This window comes from Accipiter gentilis, chromosome 17 (assembly GCF_929443795.1).
Source record: "Accipiter gentilis chromosome 17, bAccGen1.1, whole genome shotgun sequence".
Classification (NCBI taxonomy): Eukaryota; Metazoa; Chordata; class Aves; order Accipitriformes; family Accipitridae; genus Astur; species Astur gentilis.
The window spans coordinates 11,405,302-11,423,057 of record NC_064896.1 but is presented as its reverse complement, the minus strand read 5'-3'; the positions used below and the strand labels follow the sequence as shown (position 1 = coordinate 11,423,057).

Sequence of the window (17,756 nt, the reverse complement as noted above, 5' to 3'; positions counted from 1 at the left end):
GGGCTGCAGCAGAGGACGCGGATCTTGTAGTTGAGGCACATCTTAAATTTGCCAGCCTGGTCTTCGTTCTTGCACACCAGTCCGAAGTGGACGTCGCACTGCACGACCTGCCCGATTGACTGGATGGAGACGTCGGGGTAGTCCTCGGCCCGGCACTCGATTTCCTTTGGGTGCTGACAGACTTCCTTCCCGGCGGCCCGGATGTGCTGGTAGGTTTCAAAGTCTCCCTGGCTGGGCCCCGAGGAGGGGAAGTCGACGTCGAACCATTCGCTCCAGAAGCACAGTTCTGGTTCGCAGGCGGTGGTGGACGTGGTGGTGGTGGTGGGGGCGGTGGTGGAGGTCACGCCGGTGGAGGATACGGTAGGTGTCGGCGTGGGGGCGGTGGTGCTGGTGGAAGTTTGCAGCGTGGTTTCCGAGGAGGTGGGCAGCGTGGTGGAGGAGTAGGGCGTGGAGGTGGAGGTCATGACTGTGGTGGAGGTCGGGGCGGTGCTGGTTGTTCTGGGGGGGGTGGTGGTGGTGGAGCTGCTGGTGGGCAAGGTGGTGCTGCTTGGGCAATTGTCGTTAGGGCTGCAGCAGAGGACGCGGATCTTGTAGTTGAGGCACATCTTAAATTTGCCAGCCTGGTCTTCGTTCTTGCACACCAGTCCGAAGTGGACGTCGCACTGCACGACCTGCCCGATTGACTGGATGGAGACGTCGGGGTAGTCCTCGGCCCGGCACTCGATTTCCTTTGGGTGCTGACAGACTTCCTTCCCGGCGGCCCGGATGTGCTGGTAGGTTTCAAAGTCTCCCTGGCTGGGCCCCGAGGAGGGGAAGTCGACGTCGAACCATTCACTCCAGAAGCACAGTTCGGGTTCGCAGGCGGTGGTGGACGTGGTGGTGGTGGTGGGGGCGGTGGTGGAGGTCACGCCGGTGGAGGATATCATAGGTGTCGGCGTGGTGCTTCTGGGTTTTGTTTGAGTTTGCGTGTGTGTCGTCGTTGTTGATGTAGTTCGGACATGAATATGTTCTGTTTCTGGTGGAGTTGTTGATACTGGAGTTGTGTTATGTTTGGTTTCAACGTGTGGTGTTGTTAATTCTGTGGGTGATATGGTTGAAGTTTTTGAAAGAATCCCTGTTGTTTTTGGTTCTTCAGTAGTTGTATGTGTCGCTGTAGTTGTCTGGCACGGTACTGTTATATTTTTGCAGCATTTAAATCTTATTTCGTAGTTATAGCAGATGGGTGGTAGTTGGTCTTTATTGTAGCATATCAAGCCTTCTTCTGTATTACATATTATGTGTTGCTCCAGAAGGGGATATGGTACATTAGGGAACCTTACTGCTCTGCATTCGACAGCTTTTCTATTATCACAAACTTTATATCCCTCTTCTTTTATTTTCTCAATTGTATCAAAATCTCCATCATTGTATCCCGACCCTGGGTAGCTCACATCATACCACATGGACCAGTAACATTCTTCTTTAATGCAAAGAGGAATTGTGGAAGATGTGGTGACAGGTCTTGTCATTTCAGTTGTGCTTGGGGCTGTTTCTTTAGTAGCTGAAGGTGTGAATGTTGTACTTTGAGAAGTTGTAGTAACTGGTAATGGTGTAGTGCTTGGAAATGATGTAGTTTCTGTGCTTTTAGCTGCAGCTGTGATTGGTGTTGATGTGCTGAAATGTGTTGTGGAAGAGCATGGTACAAAAATACAGCATAAGATTCTGATTTCATAGTTGTTACACATTGCTGAAATTTGATCTTTGTTGTAACATATGAGGCCAGCTGTTGTACTGCATTCTACTTTTTGGTCAAGGTCTTTCAGTGGTATATTAGGGAATTTCTCTGCTCTGCACTGAACAGCCCGCGGAGCTTTACAGACTTCATAACCTTTGGCTCTCAAATTATCAAAGGTTTCAAAATCTCCACCATCATAGCCAGGGGTTTGCACACTCCCATCATACCATTCTGACCACTGACAGACTTCATAAACACATACTGATGTAGTTGGTGGCACTGTGAAAGAGAAAAAGAAGAGACCATAAAACTTAAAATAAATTCCTGTAAATATTCTTCTTATTATATTAAATGGGCTGAAAATTCTCCTAAGGTCATTTGCTGCCATTGTGAGCCTGTAGTGCATCAGTTTAGTGTACTTATTTAATATGAAGTAGAACAGAAAATCCATCACCCAGCAATTTAATGTACTGACATGCTTAAACTGTTACTTGTCAAATGAGTGCTAATTACCTTTTACAAAGTGCTGAAATAAGTCTCTGGCTTAATTTATACACATTGGAGGTAAAAAACCCTCTCATTTTTTTACATTTGAATCAGTGTGATTGCTTAGTTTGTATCTTACTTCAATATTTACTAGTCTATCTGGAATGTCAAAACCTGATTCAAATCCAGTGGAAAAAATAAGGTTTAGTCTATGCATCAGGATTCATAGGTACTTTTTTTTTTTTCCTTCTCTTCGGAATGAGCTGACTACTCATGTAATATGCTGCATTGTCTTTGCTCCTCCATTTGATATAAAAGATACCTAATGCAGCATTATTAACACCCCTACACTTTGTACTTAATCTCTGGTCTTACGAAACCGTTTATTGGTTGGAGAGCAGTCCATAAGCTTTTGCAGGTGAATTCTCATTGTGAAATGGCTGGAAAACAGCTGATGAATTCCAGCAGTGCTGATGGTTTCTGTGATTTCAAAACTTGTAGTTCTAAATTTTGTACTGAATACTTATTTCATTAAACAAAATGCACCCATAGTAATTAGAGATTGTCAGCCTGAAGAATGCTGAACAGGAATTCTAGAAATTAAAATTTCAGTATCTCAGTGCCAATATCTGAACAATCCACTTAGTACTGTAATTATCAATAAAATGCACCCTACCAGGAATTTTACAGAAAGTAATAATTCTGTAATTTAATAGGAAAAATAATAAATTATATGTTCAGTAATGATTATTCCAGATATAGGAATAGTTACAATTACAGATAATAAATCTGATACTGTTTTTTATCGTTCACTGTGAAGATAAGCAAAATAATAGTATCGAACCAGTGTGCAGTGGTCTCCATTTTGGTGTTTCAGAAGTGGTTTTATTTTCTATGTTTATTTCCTTGTATTTGGTAACCAAATACTGACTGAAACCAAATGCTAATAACAAATGAGACTGTAACTTATTTTGAGGTTGTATTAATTCATTTATGTTGTGAGTTTGGGCATGGTTTTGTAGCTATATTTTACTCCCTACTGAAGAGAATACGCTCTTATGGGCTGTAAAGGATGTACCTGAGGAAGTAGTGGCAGGTGGCGTAGTGCTGAAATGTAACGTTGTTTGTGTGGGTGATGTTGAGATTGGACATTCATAGACAACTCTTTGAAGAGTTCCATTGGGACCACAGATTGCAACAATACACCCTCCTGTGCCATCTGTAGTATTGTAGATCACATCTTTATAGTTGTATTTCTGTCCCTCATAAATACAGACACATTCTGTAAATCAAAAGAGAGTGATATTCCTTAGTATCCAAAACACAGAGCAGAGTGCCTCAAATGCATCCTATTCAGATAAAAACAACTTTGTCAACATACCATATTCATCATATTTGCATTTTTTGCCATGATTTGTGCATTCACTGGAAAAGAGAAAAAAGGAGATGATGAATGTGAATATATTGGTTCATGACATCATTGTATTGTTTCAATTTTTTCTACCCTTCCTTTGCTATTCATTGTGTCTTTAAATGTAGAAAGACCCTGTCTTCTCTGAGTTAGATATTCAGTTCTGCTGTACAAATTCAGGTTAGGTAGGATCACTCAGTTTTCTGGCAAGAAAGGCAACTCTTCTATGCCAGTATACTAAACATGCAGTATCCTTATTGGTACTTTTGGGGGCTGGGCAAAGATGTGGGGATGGGTAATCTGAAATGTTCTTACCTCCCCGATAGCTGTACTTATTTTTTGGAAGTGCAGTAAATGTATCATTTAAGAAAGGATCACTGTATCACAGATGTTGAGGTTGTCTACACAGTGAATTTCCATCAGACTTCAAAAGATGCAAGGAATGCATTTTGTTTCTAAAGGGAATTTATCTATTATCTCTTAAGAACTGAATCCTGATATATTTATTTACGGTGACTGAGGGCATCTGTAGACTGAATAAACTTAAGTAAATATAGATATGTTTTTAACAGGTTAAGCTTAGTGCCGCTAATGACATAGACAATGCAGGCAAAGCTGTATATGAACTGTGAAACATGCTGTGAAAGTTGGATTAGCTCCAATGGGCTTCATGCTAAGCTCTTTGCAATCCTGACTGCACTGCTTACAGTATTCAAGTGTAGCTACTTTAAAGGTATCATAGGACAGGTGTTAACTCCTTCAACAAATGGTTCTTCTAACTTTGTGCTATTTGATAGAAGGCTTAGTAGCACTTGTCCCAATGTCATCAATTCTGACAGAATGTGGGGAATACTTGCTGACTGTTGCAAATATGCAAGCACTAGTGCAATAACAGAAACGAACTCAAAACAATGAAGATTATTTGCCTGCTAACTTCTATATAATTTCACATAATGATTTTAGGGATATCTTAATAAAAGTTTTCAGACTCCTGTCTTCACTATTAGTATTTTGTTTTTACTTAATTTAATAATGATAATCATAATAATTTAAAGGTACTCTTATTAGAGTACAGAATAAGTAGTAAATTAATCTCTCTATGGTAAAATCTTTCACCATATCATCATCTAACTTCCTGGGAACAGAAGAAAATTAGACATTATTCAGCAGCCTATGACTGGCCTAGTTCCTGTTGACAACGAAAAACTTAATTGATTATGGATGTTCCACAACTTTAAACTCAACATTTAAAAATCTTTACTAATCCTACCATGATTGACAATTCTGCTTTGAAGGCATCTGCATTCCTGGTTTGTAATTTTTTCCATTTTCATAACAACCACAATTAGAAACACACGTCATGGTTTCTTCATCAAAATAGGGCTTATTCTTTGGACAGTGTGGATAGCAGCCTGCAATAAAAATAAAATATATTAAAAAAAAAGAGAGTTATGTTGACATTAGGCCTTTCACAAGTAGAAGTAACTCTATACTCTGCTTATATCTGCTTTCCCCAAATTATCCCATACAGTAAGTGGAATTTCAGACACTGTTACTGCTATTCCTTTGACTACACATTAAGCTTTGGAGCATTTTGTCCTCATCTTCACTCCAAAAAAGGTCATGATCCATGAGGGAGTAAGATACTAATTAGAAAATCTCTTATAATTTCTAACATAAACATGTCATACACTGAGCAATATAAATTTTGTTAATCATATTACATTTTAGCTTTTTATAAGTAGAATGAGATGTGCATAATTATGTTTACCTTCCAAACCTCTCAACTCATGAAGGCAGTTCCCACTCGGATTATTGCAGGTCTTCATACAAGGGGCTCCACATGGCTTGTAGTGCCACTCACATTCCCCTTGCGGATTGTAGTAATCACAGAACAGAGCTAGAGGAAGAAGAAATGACAGAAAAAGACCTTTGATCTTTTTGCTCTACAGTCTTTTAGTTTTTCTGGGTAAAAATCCCAGGTGATCAGCATAATCACATAGATGGTGAACAGTATATTGTCTTATTTCTAATTTATTAGAGTTGCTACACTTCTACCACCTTTTGACACCAATACTGTTATAAAGCATAGAACAGAGCTACACATTAAGCATAAAAAAATCAATTAATTGAATCACTGATTTTAGCTAGTATGCACTAATATTTATTCACACTGAGCCTGGTGTAGACAGGTGGGAGTGTAATATAATAGTATAGTTCACCAGTTGTGTATCATGATTGACAAGTAAATCACACACTAATGACACCACTGGTAAAGTTACTATCAATGGTTTCATTTTAAGAAGATGGACTGGCTTCCAGTGATTTACCCAAAATGCTTTGTGGGGTGGTTTTTTTGCTGGTTTTAGAACACAGCAGTTCCTCTTACAAATACAATTTTATCCTTCTTTCTTTTTTCTTTCTACTTGTTTTTCTTTTTTTCTTTTCTATTTTCTTTCCCTCTGACCCCTTCAAGAAGAAGTAGGGTGAAACTCACGACAAATGGATGGAGTTCTCCATGAAATGCAGATGTCCAGCTCATTGCACGCTTGAGCATAGGCAGCCACTGCCGTACAGAAACATTCACAGTCTCCTCCAGTGTCGCAGGCACAAGCATCATCCACACATGCTTGATAATATTCATTTGGTTCAACCTGTTGGAGAAAACATTTGAGTTTTCATGCACTTGCCCTCTTTGAAAAGGCATTCACTGTCCTAAAAAAGCTGAATAAAATATCTGAAACTGACAACTGTATATGTGTGAGAAAGATAAGAGAGGAAGAAACCATGAGAATCCTTTGAAAAAAAGAGGAAAATGTAGAATAAAACTATTACTAATAAGTTGTAATGCTAAGAACTATTTGGTGTTGAAGATACATTTGCAGAAAGAATACTGTTACATTACTACAAGCTAGCACACAGTCATATATATATATATTAGTAGAAAATTAGGAAATAAACATAACCTGAGATTTATTTGTGGTTGTCCCTTCTATTAAAAACCCTACAACTATCAATTTCTTTAGTGCACTAGTTCAAGGCACAAGCTGAGAAAATGAAAATGAAAATACTTTTTATGCAGTCTTCCTGGAACTTGATCTGACTTCACTTTGTCAAGGATGACAAAGTGTATTTTAGTGTTTGTCATGGTTTAACCCCAGCCAGCAACTAAGCACCACGCAGCCGCTAACTCACTCCCCCCCCCATCCAGTGGGATGGGGGAGGAAATCGGGAAAAAAAGGTAAAACTCCTGGGTTGAGATAAGAATGGTTTAATAGAACAGAAAAGAAGAAACTAATAATGATAATGATAACACTAATAAAATGACAACAGTAGTAACAAAAGGATTGGAATGTACAAATGATGCGCAGGGCAATTGCTCACCACCCGCCGACCGACACCCAGCTACTCCCGGAGCGGCCATACCCCGCCCCCCACTCCCCAGTTCCTATACTGGATGGGATGTCCCATGGTATGGAATACACCGTTGGCCAGTTTGGGTCAGGTGCCTTGGTTGTGTCCTGTGCCAACTTCTTGTGCCCTGGCTGGGCATGAGAAGCTGAGAAATCCTTGACTTTAGTCTAAACACTACTGAGCAACAACTGAAAACATCAGTGTTATCAACATTCTTCACATGCTGAACTCAAAACATAGCACTGTACCAGCTACTAGGAAGACAGTTAACTCCATCCCAGCTGAAACCAGGACAGTGTTTTTTCAGCTATCCCACATAAAAATTAATGTAATCTCTTGCTCAAGAGAGTTTAAGACTGAAGTTTTTGTCATACCTGGGAGTGACACTTGGTAAACACTTTGCTGGTAATGATGCTGCATTGCTTTTGTGCCCAGGCTTTCCTGTATGGGTTCGCAGTGCATGGGTCCTTGGTACGATTGGCATTTGGGCAATTAGAAGACACTTTCCAGCTATTGGCAAACTCCATCACATTTCCTACCACAGACTGACTGCGAGTAGTGAAGTCATTATTTCCATTGCCATCATAGTTTCCGCAAAGTCCACAGACATGTCCCTGCATGGGGATAAACACAAAATGACAAAGATTAGTAATGTACAGTTTCTCAGTATCTGTAAGTAACAGACCTCAGGATGAATCTTATTTAAGATTATCAGGGCCTCTTCATTAACAGTCTTTGACACTTTCATAAAATATCTTTCATGAAGGGATGTCTCTAACATTGTCAGGAAGGATAAGGATAGGAAGCAGAGTAGACTCATGGTTTTTGTTCTTAGTATTGAGCTAATTAGTTTTACTTAATCCTGAACATACCTCTTCAGTGAGGGCTTTTCATGAAGAAAGCTACTATGTAGTTGCTCTTGTGCCATTGCTGAATAAGGTAATTTAAGGAAAATGTGTAATACACAACATAAGTCAAGACTACAAGGATAATAAAATGCAATTGCTGCTCTTTCAGTCTTCTGGTTACAGCCTAAATTTCCATTTTTTTCCCCTTTGAGAGATAACATGAATATGTTTCAGAAATAATTTTATTCAGGTTTTGGATTTTAAAATGTACCTGAAAGCTAGGGCTAAGTTTGATGAATATACTGGTTTTCTTGTCCCACATGAGTATCAGGCCTACTGTAGTGTCAACCACCAGGTAGATACCCAAGGAACGGATTTGGAATGGCATTTTTCCTCCAGGTGTCCTCTGGATGACATCAGAGCGTCCATCACTGAGTACCAGCTCATAGTTCTAAGACAGGAAAAGAAAGAGACCAATTAAAAAAGTCACCTATCATTAGTAGTGAGCAAAGAATTTTAGTAACATTTTCACTGTCTTGGAGAACACTTCTACAATGCTGTCTATCTGAGACAGCTTGTTCTATCCTTCTGGCACATTAGGCCTGGGGTACAACTTATTAAAGAAAATACTTACCCCCAAGAAAACTTTAATAGACTTAGAGCAGGTGGTTCCTGTAGTGCCACATGGAATGTTCTCAGTGATGACTCTGAAGGTTCCCTGATTCATACCTTGTTGACCACAGTAGTTCTGGAACAGGGGAATGATATTTAGTGTTAACTATGCTACATGGTCATATGTAAAATGCAAGGTACTTCGATAGTGCAAAAATCTGGGAAGGACTCTGTTACCTGGACCAGAACATATTCACAGTCTCCTTCAAAATCAAAGCGTTTGCCATCAAAGGTGGTGTAATGCCCATCTCCATAAACAGAACAGGTTTCCAGGCAAGGTTCCTTAGAGCAGTGCCATTTTCTGTTTCTACATGTGCTACATAAGACAAAAAGCACTCTGAATGTAAAAAACAGGCATACACACAATACAGCTATATGTACATTCCTGCATGTACATCAATCTGATTTTAAAATGTGTTAAGCCTATACTGAAAAAATAAAGTTTGCTTATTCTCAGAAATGCAGCATAGCTCAAAAGCCTTCGGGATTTACCCAAAGTCTGTGTTACTTCATGATGTCATGAATAATTTGGATTAGAAAATACTTTAAATCTTTCACATTTCCAAATCTTGTTGGATGTATTGAAATGTAGGGATTCTGTGTGAGGAAAAAGCTTTCTTGACTCGAATGAATACAACATCCAAGCCATATCATTCTTCTGACCACTTGCCATTTCTGTGCTGAGTGCCACTATAAAAACCAGACAGAGCTTGCTTTTTAGGTACTAAGTGGATCATCTTATGTAGGATTCCTTCCTATAAACCTTGATACTGCTAGAGTGAAATGCTATAATTCACCTAGAGCTTAAACTATATGCTTTCAGATGCTTGAAAATAACATTTTTCAACATGCTCTTACCAATTATTACAGCCAACTCTGATCGATTCTCCTGGACTGTAGGAGTTCCCATTATGAACACATGGACAGTCTTCTGGAGCTATACAGCCACCTTTACCATCCAACACTTGATTGTGAGGACATACACAGCCAGAGACACATTGGGTTCCGTACTGTAAGGACCGTATAGAAAACATGACTTGAAACATTTATTTCCTTGAGAGAAGAGTCAAGCTGGATCTGGTAATTGTAAAAGAGATCTAGTTTAATATGCTTTCAACTGGGTATAAAGAGTCTACACTTACACATTCCGTATCTAGAGTCTGACAGCTCTTCTGGCATCCTGCTCCTACCACATCTGCAGTGGCATTGCCACAGTCAATATAGACCATGGGAGGTACGCAGACTGAAAGAGAGAAAAGCCATGAGAAATGTGAGATCAACCATGTATTCATATCTTCATGTTTCCTTAATGCAGGCTGCAGAAAAAAAAAAAGGGGGGGGGGGGGAGGGGAGACTCCTTTGTGAGATATGTGTACCTTAATATAAAGCATTTGACCAGAAAGAGAAACTGAATATTGTTTTGAAGTCACGCTCATCTGGTTTTTGTGCTTAAGCTTGGACTACTCATAGAAATTAATGTTTAGTTAGCTTCATGAAACACTTCCTTTCAGGGAAGAAAAAAAAAAAAAAAAAGGAGAAAAGAAAACAAAGATCCTGGTTTACATTGTATTTTTTAGGCTTTTAGTACTTTTATTTTATTTTAAAAGTGGACAGTTTTCTCCTCATGTTCAGTGAGGTGACCAAGTATTCTTTTCCCCTGGGTAACCCAGGGTGTTATAACTTGTTTCAGCCATCTGAAAGGTAAGACAGTATTTCTTCACATTTTGGGAATATCCTCTACATTACAGAAGTCATCAGTTCATTTTCTTCTTTATTTCAGACTTGTACAATTTGCTTCATTATGACAAACAAAAAGAAAAAAGAGAGAGAGAGAACTGAAAAAGGTAAACATGGAAAGGAAGAATTAAAGAAAATCTTAAGTGATCTGTTACCTGGTTCAGGTTTCTCTCCAATGCAGCTCAGCTTTCCATAGGTGCAAGTGCTATAAAAAAAAAAGAAAAAGACAACGGATATGTGTTTGCTTTTCCTTGTGAAGTTTCAGCTTGTTTCCTAATGAATTTGAAATAATGAAAAATTACTGTGTGATAAAACAGAGAAAATGTGTCCTTTATCAGATAGTTTGTACTGTTCAAAAGTATTTTATGTTAGAGCAGACAAAAATACAAGCATATTCTACATAAAGACAGGTTTGCTCTGTCCATTTGCCTGCTTAAAAACTGTCCTTCAGAGCAGTTCAGGTTCCATTCATAATGGGAATAATCTGTAATGGGATTATCAAGCATTTTTCACCATCGAACATGTCTTTTACAGTCATAGATAAGAAAAGTATGTGTGGTGGGGAATGAGCGACTGGGTGGGAGTTTGGCTGTTAGCCAAGGCTAACCTACCACAGTATGGTTTGTTGAATTCCTGTAGTAGTCTACGTACAATCTTTTGAACATAGATCGCCCTAACAATTTTTAAGGATCTGTGATTTTTTTTAATTGAAATTATTAGGGAGAGAAATGCGTATGACTTGAATAGATGCATAACGTGTATAAGGTTCCATGACTGCCAATATCCATTCTCATTCCTTTGTTTACAAATCTCTTACCAGACAACACCATTATCATGAATAACTTCTCCGGAAGACAGAGGCATTCCTTTGTAGTAACAAGGACAGCTAGAAGCAGGCACACATTTGCCACTTTCATCCATGTAGGTTCCATTTACGCAGGTGCAGCCATCAACTGGGACAAACTTGATGCTGCATGTGACATCAGGCTCACTCAGAGACCGACAGGTGGGTTGACAGGAATCAACATTGTAAGCGTACTTCAAGGATTTCGGACACAAGGTGGTGTATTTTGCTTGAAAGTAAAAACGCGAGTTACATTTGTAGTTCAAGAATCAACGTAGGTATAAATGCAGTATTTGAGGTGAAGTATATATGATAAACATTACAATATATGTACATATTCTTTACTGATATCCTTGATAGTATAATTATTTTTTTTTACTGCTAGGGCAGAATTTTTTCCTATAAATGTGTCACAAATACAGATGTTTTGTTCAGGTTAAAAGAAGAAAAAAGTTCAAATATATTAATGCATAGTGTGTTTTTTCTTCATTGCTATTTTCATATTTTTTGTCAAAGTAAACTGAGAAATACTCCACTTATTTTATTCCTATTGCAAGGGTATTGAGGTCCATGTTGCTGCTTCTTGTTCTGAGCAAGTAATCTAACAAAGACTTTTTTTTATATTTCTCCCTGCTTACTGCTCGTCTTTTATGGTATTCCCTTCCTCCTCGAATTATTGAAAGTCAATGCCATACTCACAATTTAACACAATTTACTGTGGGAATCCCCAAGAGCTGCTGTGTGGGGCATTCTGGATGATCATTTTCAAGAGGCAAAGGGATGTAGAACTTACTGCAGGCTTTGCTCCTCCATCCAGTGATCACAACTCCTTTAGCAGCACAGGCCCTGACATAGCTGGAAAGGGCAGCACACATGCAGTCCTCACTCTTCTCACAGTTACACGTGTCAAACATGCAGTTCTAGGGACAGAGGATGATATATGATTGTCAGATTGTCATATCAAAGCCATGGCACTCTATACTTCTTAGTGTCATGTTCGTTAGAGCTAAAAGTGAGTGTAATCCATATGCATAAACAAACATATGCCTGTTTTTCACTTGAAGATTTCACTGGGCACTTTATAAAAGATTCTTTGCAAGCAGAGAGAGTAATTAGAGGTCCACAATTTTAAAGTATTTTTTCTTTTTCTTGTTCTTTTTTACTTTTTCAGGTGTTGGTAGGTTTCCCAACTACTTTCAGTTTGCAGTCACTGTGCCATACATACTTAGAACAAGCAGAGGGTGTTTGAATGCTACCCAGCTTTTAGGGCTTAGGCTTAGGAGCTTGGGCTCTCTGCATCAGAGGAACAAAGAAAACAAGAAGTCATTTAACGTGTAGCTGTGCTGGGCAAGGTCACTATAATATTGTCATTCCAGAAGATGTTGAACATAATCTTACAGATTTCCAGTAACAGGGAGAATTTGTAAAGTCCCCAGGCAGTCTGTTCCAGAGCTTCATCGTCTTGAATTCCTGGAACATTTTTGTTCACATCTTATCTAAATCTCTTTGCTGCTTCTTACGTGCATTTCTTGCCTTGTCCTTGGATATATGCAAAAGCCTTCTGAGAACAGTTCAGAGCAACTAAGCAAAGTGCTAGTTAAGATTCTGACTAAAGCTTTCCTCATATCTCAGGAGGGACAGCTTGTGTCCTTTGACCTCATAAGAAGTCCAGGGAGTCGAAGCTCCTAGCTTAGGCATTTAGGTTAGTACCTAAAAATATGGGTAGCAGGAATACAGATGTAAGTTTATCCTCCTGGGAATGGAAAGAAAGGTACCTTTACAAAGGAGTTATTATCATGATGTGGAGATAAAAATGAACCCTTGGCTTGAAAAGAATGACCATGAATGCATCTCCTCCCAATTGGCAAGTTCTTCTTTCAGGTGTTAGTATCAGAAATCTGAGTCTTTTTCTTTTATATGGGAAAAAAAGCTAAGAGCCAAGTACCTTCTGGTAAACTTCTGGATTCACTGTTGAGTGACATTCAGCAAAAGGTCCCATGGTATCAGAGAGCAGTCCACACCAGTGCTGAGCATACTGGTCTGTGAATTGAATACATAAGAATTTCTGTTGCACTTCATTGTCTAAACTCTTGTCCCAATGTAACTATACTTCCTGCAGGGAAATTGCAGGATCTTAACTTTAAAACAGAATTCAGCTGTGAATTTGCTGAAACACAGTCTTTCACTTCCTCTATACAGAAATATGAATGCTTAATAAACTGAATGCTCTTAATTCATGGTAGTTGTCATGGAATAAACTAAGACAACCTTAGCTGAATTTTGGAATAAACTAAGACAACCTTAGATGAATTTTGAAAATGAAGGTTCATATTGTGAATTAAAAATATGCTAGTTCATCTCAGAAAACAGAACAGTGGCTTGTGAATGCTCAAAACTTACATATTTCATTGGGTGAAATGAAGCCTGAGAGCTACGAAGCTCTGAATTGTAAGTCTCATTCTCAGTTTAACAGTGGAAGGACCACACTGTGTCCAACCTTCAGGGAGGCTATGCACAGCTTTTTTCCTGTATGACAATCAGTCCTTTCCAGGAATGGATCCCTGCTATGCTGTATGGTTCCAGTTTCCCTTACGTAAGTTGGCAAAAACACTTGCTTTCTTTATGCAAAAAAATACTTTTGAAGATCCAAAATATTATCCTAGTTATTAGAAGACTTCTAGTATCAACTGAGCAAAATAGTGTGTGTGCAAATGGTCCGTTTATTTTGGCTAAATACTTGGTGATAGATCAACTTATTCCTTCTTTCCATCTTAAAAGACAACAGCAAGAGGTTAGTATATGCTGAGCTTACCATTTTGTATGCTGACAGTACAGGGGTTCTCAAAGGTATTTTTGGCATCAGGACAATCAGCCCGAGTTTTCCAAGTATTGCCAAAAGCAGCTGAAGTACCCTCTATTACACCACTGGTGGTTTTGAAATCATCTGTCTGCATGTCATTGAAGTTTCCACAGAGACCTAAAAGGAAGCAGATAGGCTGTGTAAATCTCCTACAGAATGAAGCATACTGATGAAGGCAGTTGTTACAATAAGATTGCTTACCGCAGGTCTGCCCTTTATGTGATGGGTCTAAGTCTATAAAAAGTTGCATGAGAGGCATGACCTGAACCTGTAGCTGAAGACCAAAAGTTGTTTGCAGAATGATGAAGAAAGATGATGGTCTGAAGATGGTGACATTCGCTAGGAACATAAGAACAGAAGAGTTATAATTTCATATAAGATGAGCAGTTGAAATGACTGTTCATTATATAGAGAGATTCTACAGTTGTGTTTGATATGATCCTAATTTCTGAAGAACTGGGGGGAAAATGATCCATATGGGATTTAAAATCCAGCACCAAACCAGACTGTCTTTACCCTAAACAACAAATGTATAAAACCCCTCCACTTTCCGTCACGTATTTTAAAATAAGGGGAAGAACACACACTTCTGTTGCTATTTAAAGGCCACATTTGCTTGATGGAAATTATATACCATGATTTAGTGCTAGACTCCAACCTGGACCTATTCTGTTCTTTCAGGGTTTGCTTTCTGTTCAGGTGCAGTAGTATGTGAGAAGAACTGGCATGAGAGGAACTCTCCAGTGATAAATGTGCACTAAGCAAAGGGACAGAGGGAACACAGGAAACTAAACAACTTGAGATATTGGAGTCCTGTTGCATATCAGAATTTTTCTTTCCTCTCTTATGGCAATGTTTGGATCTGGAAATGTGCAGTGATGCTATTTGCTTGAATTGAATCTCCATTTAATTAGATATTGCTAAAATTAGACCATAATTTTGCTAAAATGATAAGACTTAAACAGGCAAACCCTGTTACTTAAAAAATGAGAGACTATGCTCTATTGGAGTACCTTGGTTTTGCTGCAGTGTAACAAAGATAAAATTTGACTTTAGATTAAATGATGTAATAACATTTTAAAGTCAAGAAAGAGAAAAGTTACAGAAGTCTTCCAGAGGAACTTACCTGCAGAGAATGGCAGCTGCGTGTAGATCTTATTTACAAATACGCTGCCAGAAGACTGGATCACTATGTTCTGTCCACAAGAAAAGACAAAGATTTTTCAAGCATATTTAGGAAAGGTAAACCACTTTCCAAATATTTTCTATCTAGTATTCTTCAGGATAAAGGAAAAAAAAAATGGGTGGAGACTGTAATGATGTTCTGATTCCTATACCATTTCTTTAATCTTTATTATATTGGTTCATTGACTGTCAAAACAAACAAGCGAAAACCCTAAGACAACTATATGACAGAAAACTACTAGGATCTTGACTTCCAATGTATCTCCTTTATGCTAAATTTTTCTTTGAATAATGTTCAAATTAAATACAACAACAAAAGAAAGAGTGCAGGTTTCCTGTGTGTGCTGTTACGTGTCATTTGCAAACTACTTGTCTATTAAGCTTTGAAAACATCCCTGCAGAATGTTAGGTGTCTACATTTGCTACTTACAGTTTGTCCTCCACTTAGGCTGACAGTTATACCCTTGAGGCATGTCTCAGTGTCAGTCAGGCCACACTTGTGGATATCTCCCAGAACAGTGAACTCATTGCTGTCACAGAGCTAGAAGAAAACAAAATATATTGTTTAAAGGATTTGTTATATTAAAATATTGTTATGTTAAAAATGTTCAAACTCAAATGGCATTCTTAGTAAAGTGGTCCTTTTAAAATATTGTTAATTCCTTTTCTTCCAACTCATACGTTCTTTCATATATGCATAGAGTCACCAAGTAAGGTGGCATTCATACAGTCTGCACAGTAGAAGTTATCTATTACTTCTGACATTCAAGGGCAAGTTAGACATATCATATATATTAAAACTTCCTAATGTTTTGGTAATAGTAGTTCCTAATGTTTAGTTAATACTAGTTTCATATGCTAGAGAAGAAGAAGGAAATGTGCCTTTCTTGCCCACTGGTTATGGTGTTTACCTGAGAGAAATTGTTTCCAATCTTTTCTGCACTGAATAGATTATCAAAGAAACAGTGATTTGGTCATTCTTTTAACAAGTAGGAAAAATGCATTTAAATATCCTCTCACAGGAGAAAGTTAAGCTAATATCACTATTCACTACGCTACTGAATAAAGGCAAAATTCAGTTTTTCTCTTGGTTCTGATTTTCATTGGACTCTGTTCTGTAAGGTGTCTATTCAAAGTGTGCCTAATGGCCAAGACATTACAGGGAAACATGCAGAAGGCTGTGACTCTGAATGTGTCTTATAATTTTCTTGGTGTAGTGAAGATTAAATTAAGGACAGCTGAGTTGCAGAATTACAGCCATCTGGAAATTTAATGTTAAAATTGTGGGCTTTTTGACTTTTTGTGTCCACATTTAGGGGTTTTCTATACCTTCAGAGCCTCTGAGAATCTAATTTTATGTGCCAAAAGGTGAGTTTAGCATGTAAGTCTGCTCTATGCTCCCATTGTAGATTGAGCCCAGTGCTCATGAAACTCAAAAAGAGGTTTCATTGCTTTAGTCCAACCTATTTCTAAATTACCTCATTCTAGCTAATTTCTAAGTTTTTACAGTTCTCTTTCTTGGTAACATTCAGTTTGAGCTTTTTGAGAACAGATTTTATATAATATGAAGTTTTTATGAAAATTGTTTACATCACTCATCCAGTACAAATAAACATCAAATATACCTAGGGTTCTGAAAATCTTCAAATCTGTAGTCATTATTTTAGATATATCTACTCAGAACTCAGTCCCTACTAATCTAAAAAACACTAGTAGATCTTAGGTATTTCTGTAAGCCATCAATTTCTAATTCAAGTTTTAGAATACACATACAACTTAGCTTTTTGCTTTTAAACTCTAGAATCTTCAGTGTTTACTGGGGAAGACTGTTTGGAGGGTTGATCATCTTAATGAAATAACTCCTCTCACATGAATGCTGTATAATAATAATTCCTTTACAAATACTGTTACTCAAATAAGCCATTGAACTATATTAACTATGACAAAAAGGACAGTACCAATGGATGTAATAAACACATTGCTCAGAAAGAAGTAGTTATAAAACACCAGACAGACAATATTTAATTAAAAAAATAATGGGAAGCATGGAGATTGTTTCATGGAATGTAAAAACTCAGTGCAATTCTTAAATGATGATCAAAGAACACAAAACTACTACAATATGTTTATTTAGTATAACCCTAACAGAAAGCCCCCTGAAATCCATTTAAGGCTCCACGTGGAACCTCTAAATTTCAGAAAGTTGATGTGATTGCCAGTAGTTTTAATTAAACAACATTATATGTAATAAAAAAAATTTCCTTTAGCATATTGCTTTATAGCAAGGATTCTGACTAATTTTTACCTTTGTTAGGACATAGCTACAGTCTCCAAAGAAGGAATAATATTTCTCATCAAATGTTGAAATGTGGGAGCCTCCTTCAATACTGCAAGATCCAGGGCATGAATGGGTGATACAAGACCATTCACCTCCAGCACAGGTACTGAAATGAAGAGAGCATTCAGTAACCTTGGGTAATGCAAGTGTAAATGAAATAAGTGACAATATGGGCAGTTGATGCCTTAATTTTCCTCTTGAAGCATTGATCATACTGTCAAAGAAACCAACATTGCTTTGAAATCTC

At 38.1% G+C, this 17,756-nt stretch overlaps 1 protein-coding gene across 1 annotated transcript in view; it reads right to left on the bottom strand.

The window, feature by feature from the left end:
- The window catches only part of MUC5AC (mucin 5AC, oligomeric mucus/gel-forming), a 55,861-nt gene that overhangs the window by 27,109 nt on the left and 10,996 nt on the right, over positions 1-17,756 (bottom strand). Inside the window, exons 11-31 of the mRNA XM_049820695.1 lie at positions 17,477-17,615; positions 15,602-15,712; positions 15,113-15,182; positions 14,188-14,325; positions 13,939-14,103; positions 13,072-13,166; positions 11,920-12,046; positions 11,100-11,355; positions 10,438-10,487; positions 9,688-9,788; positions 9,404-9,555; positions 8,723-8,861; positions 8,508-8,621; positions 8,145-8,324; positions 7,400-7,639; positions 6,109-6,265; positions 5,383-5,511; positions 4,882-5,023; positions 3,582-3,625; positions 3,279-3,482; positions 358-1,993 (exon numbers count right to left, since the gene is read on the bottom strand). Of these exons, the coding sequence (XP_049676652.1) occupies positions 358-1,993; positions 3,279-3,482; positions 3,582-3,625; positions 4,882-5,023; positions 5,383-5,511; positions 6,109-6,265; positions 7,400-7,639; positions 8,145-8,324; positions 8,508-8,621; positions 8,723-8,861; positions 9,404-9,555; positions 9,688-9,788; positions 10,438-10,487; positions 11,100-11,355; positions 11,920-12,046; positions 13,072-13,166; positions 13,939-14,103; positions 14,188-14,325; positions 15,113-15,182; positions 15,602-15,712; positions 17,477-17,615 (4,389 nt within the window). The remainder of the gene's footprint in view (positions 1-357; positions 1,994-3,278; positions 3,483-3,581; positions 3,626-4,881; positions 5,024-5,382; positions 5,512-6,108; positions 6,266-7,399; positions 7,640-8,144; positions 8,325-8,507; positions 8,622-8,722; positions 8,862-9,403; positions 9,556-9,687; positions 9,789-10,437; positions 10,488-11,099; positions 11,356-11,919; positions 12,047-13,071; positions 13,167-13,938; positions 14,104-14,187; positions 14,326-15,112; positions 15,183-15,601; positions 15,713-17,476; positions 17,616-17,756) is intronic.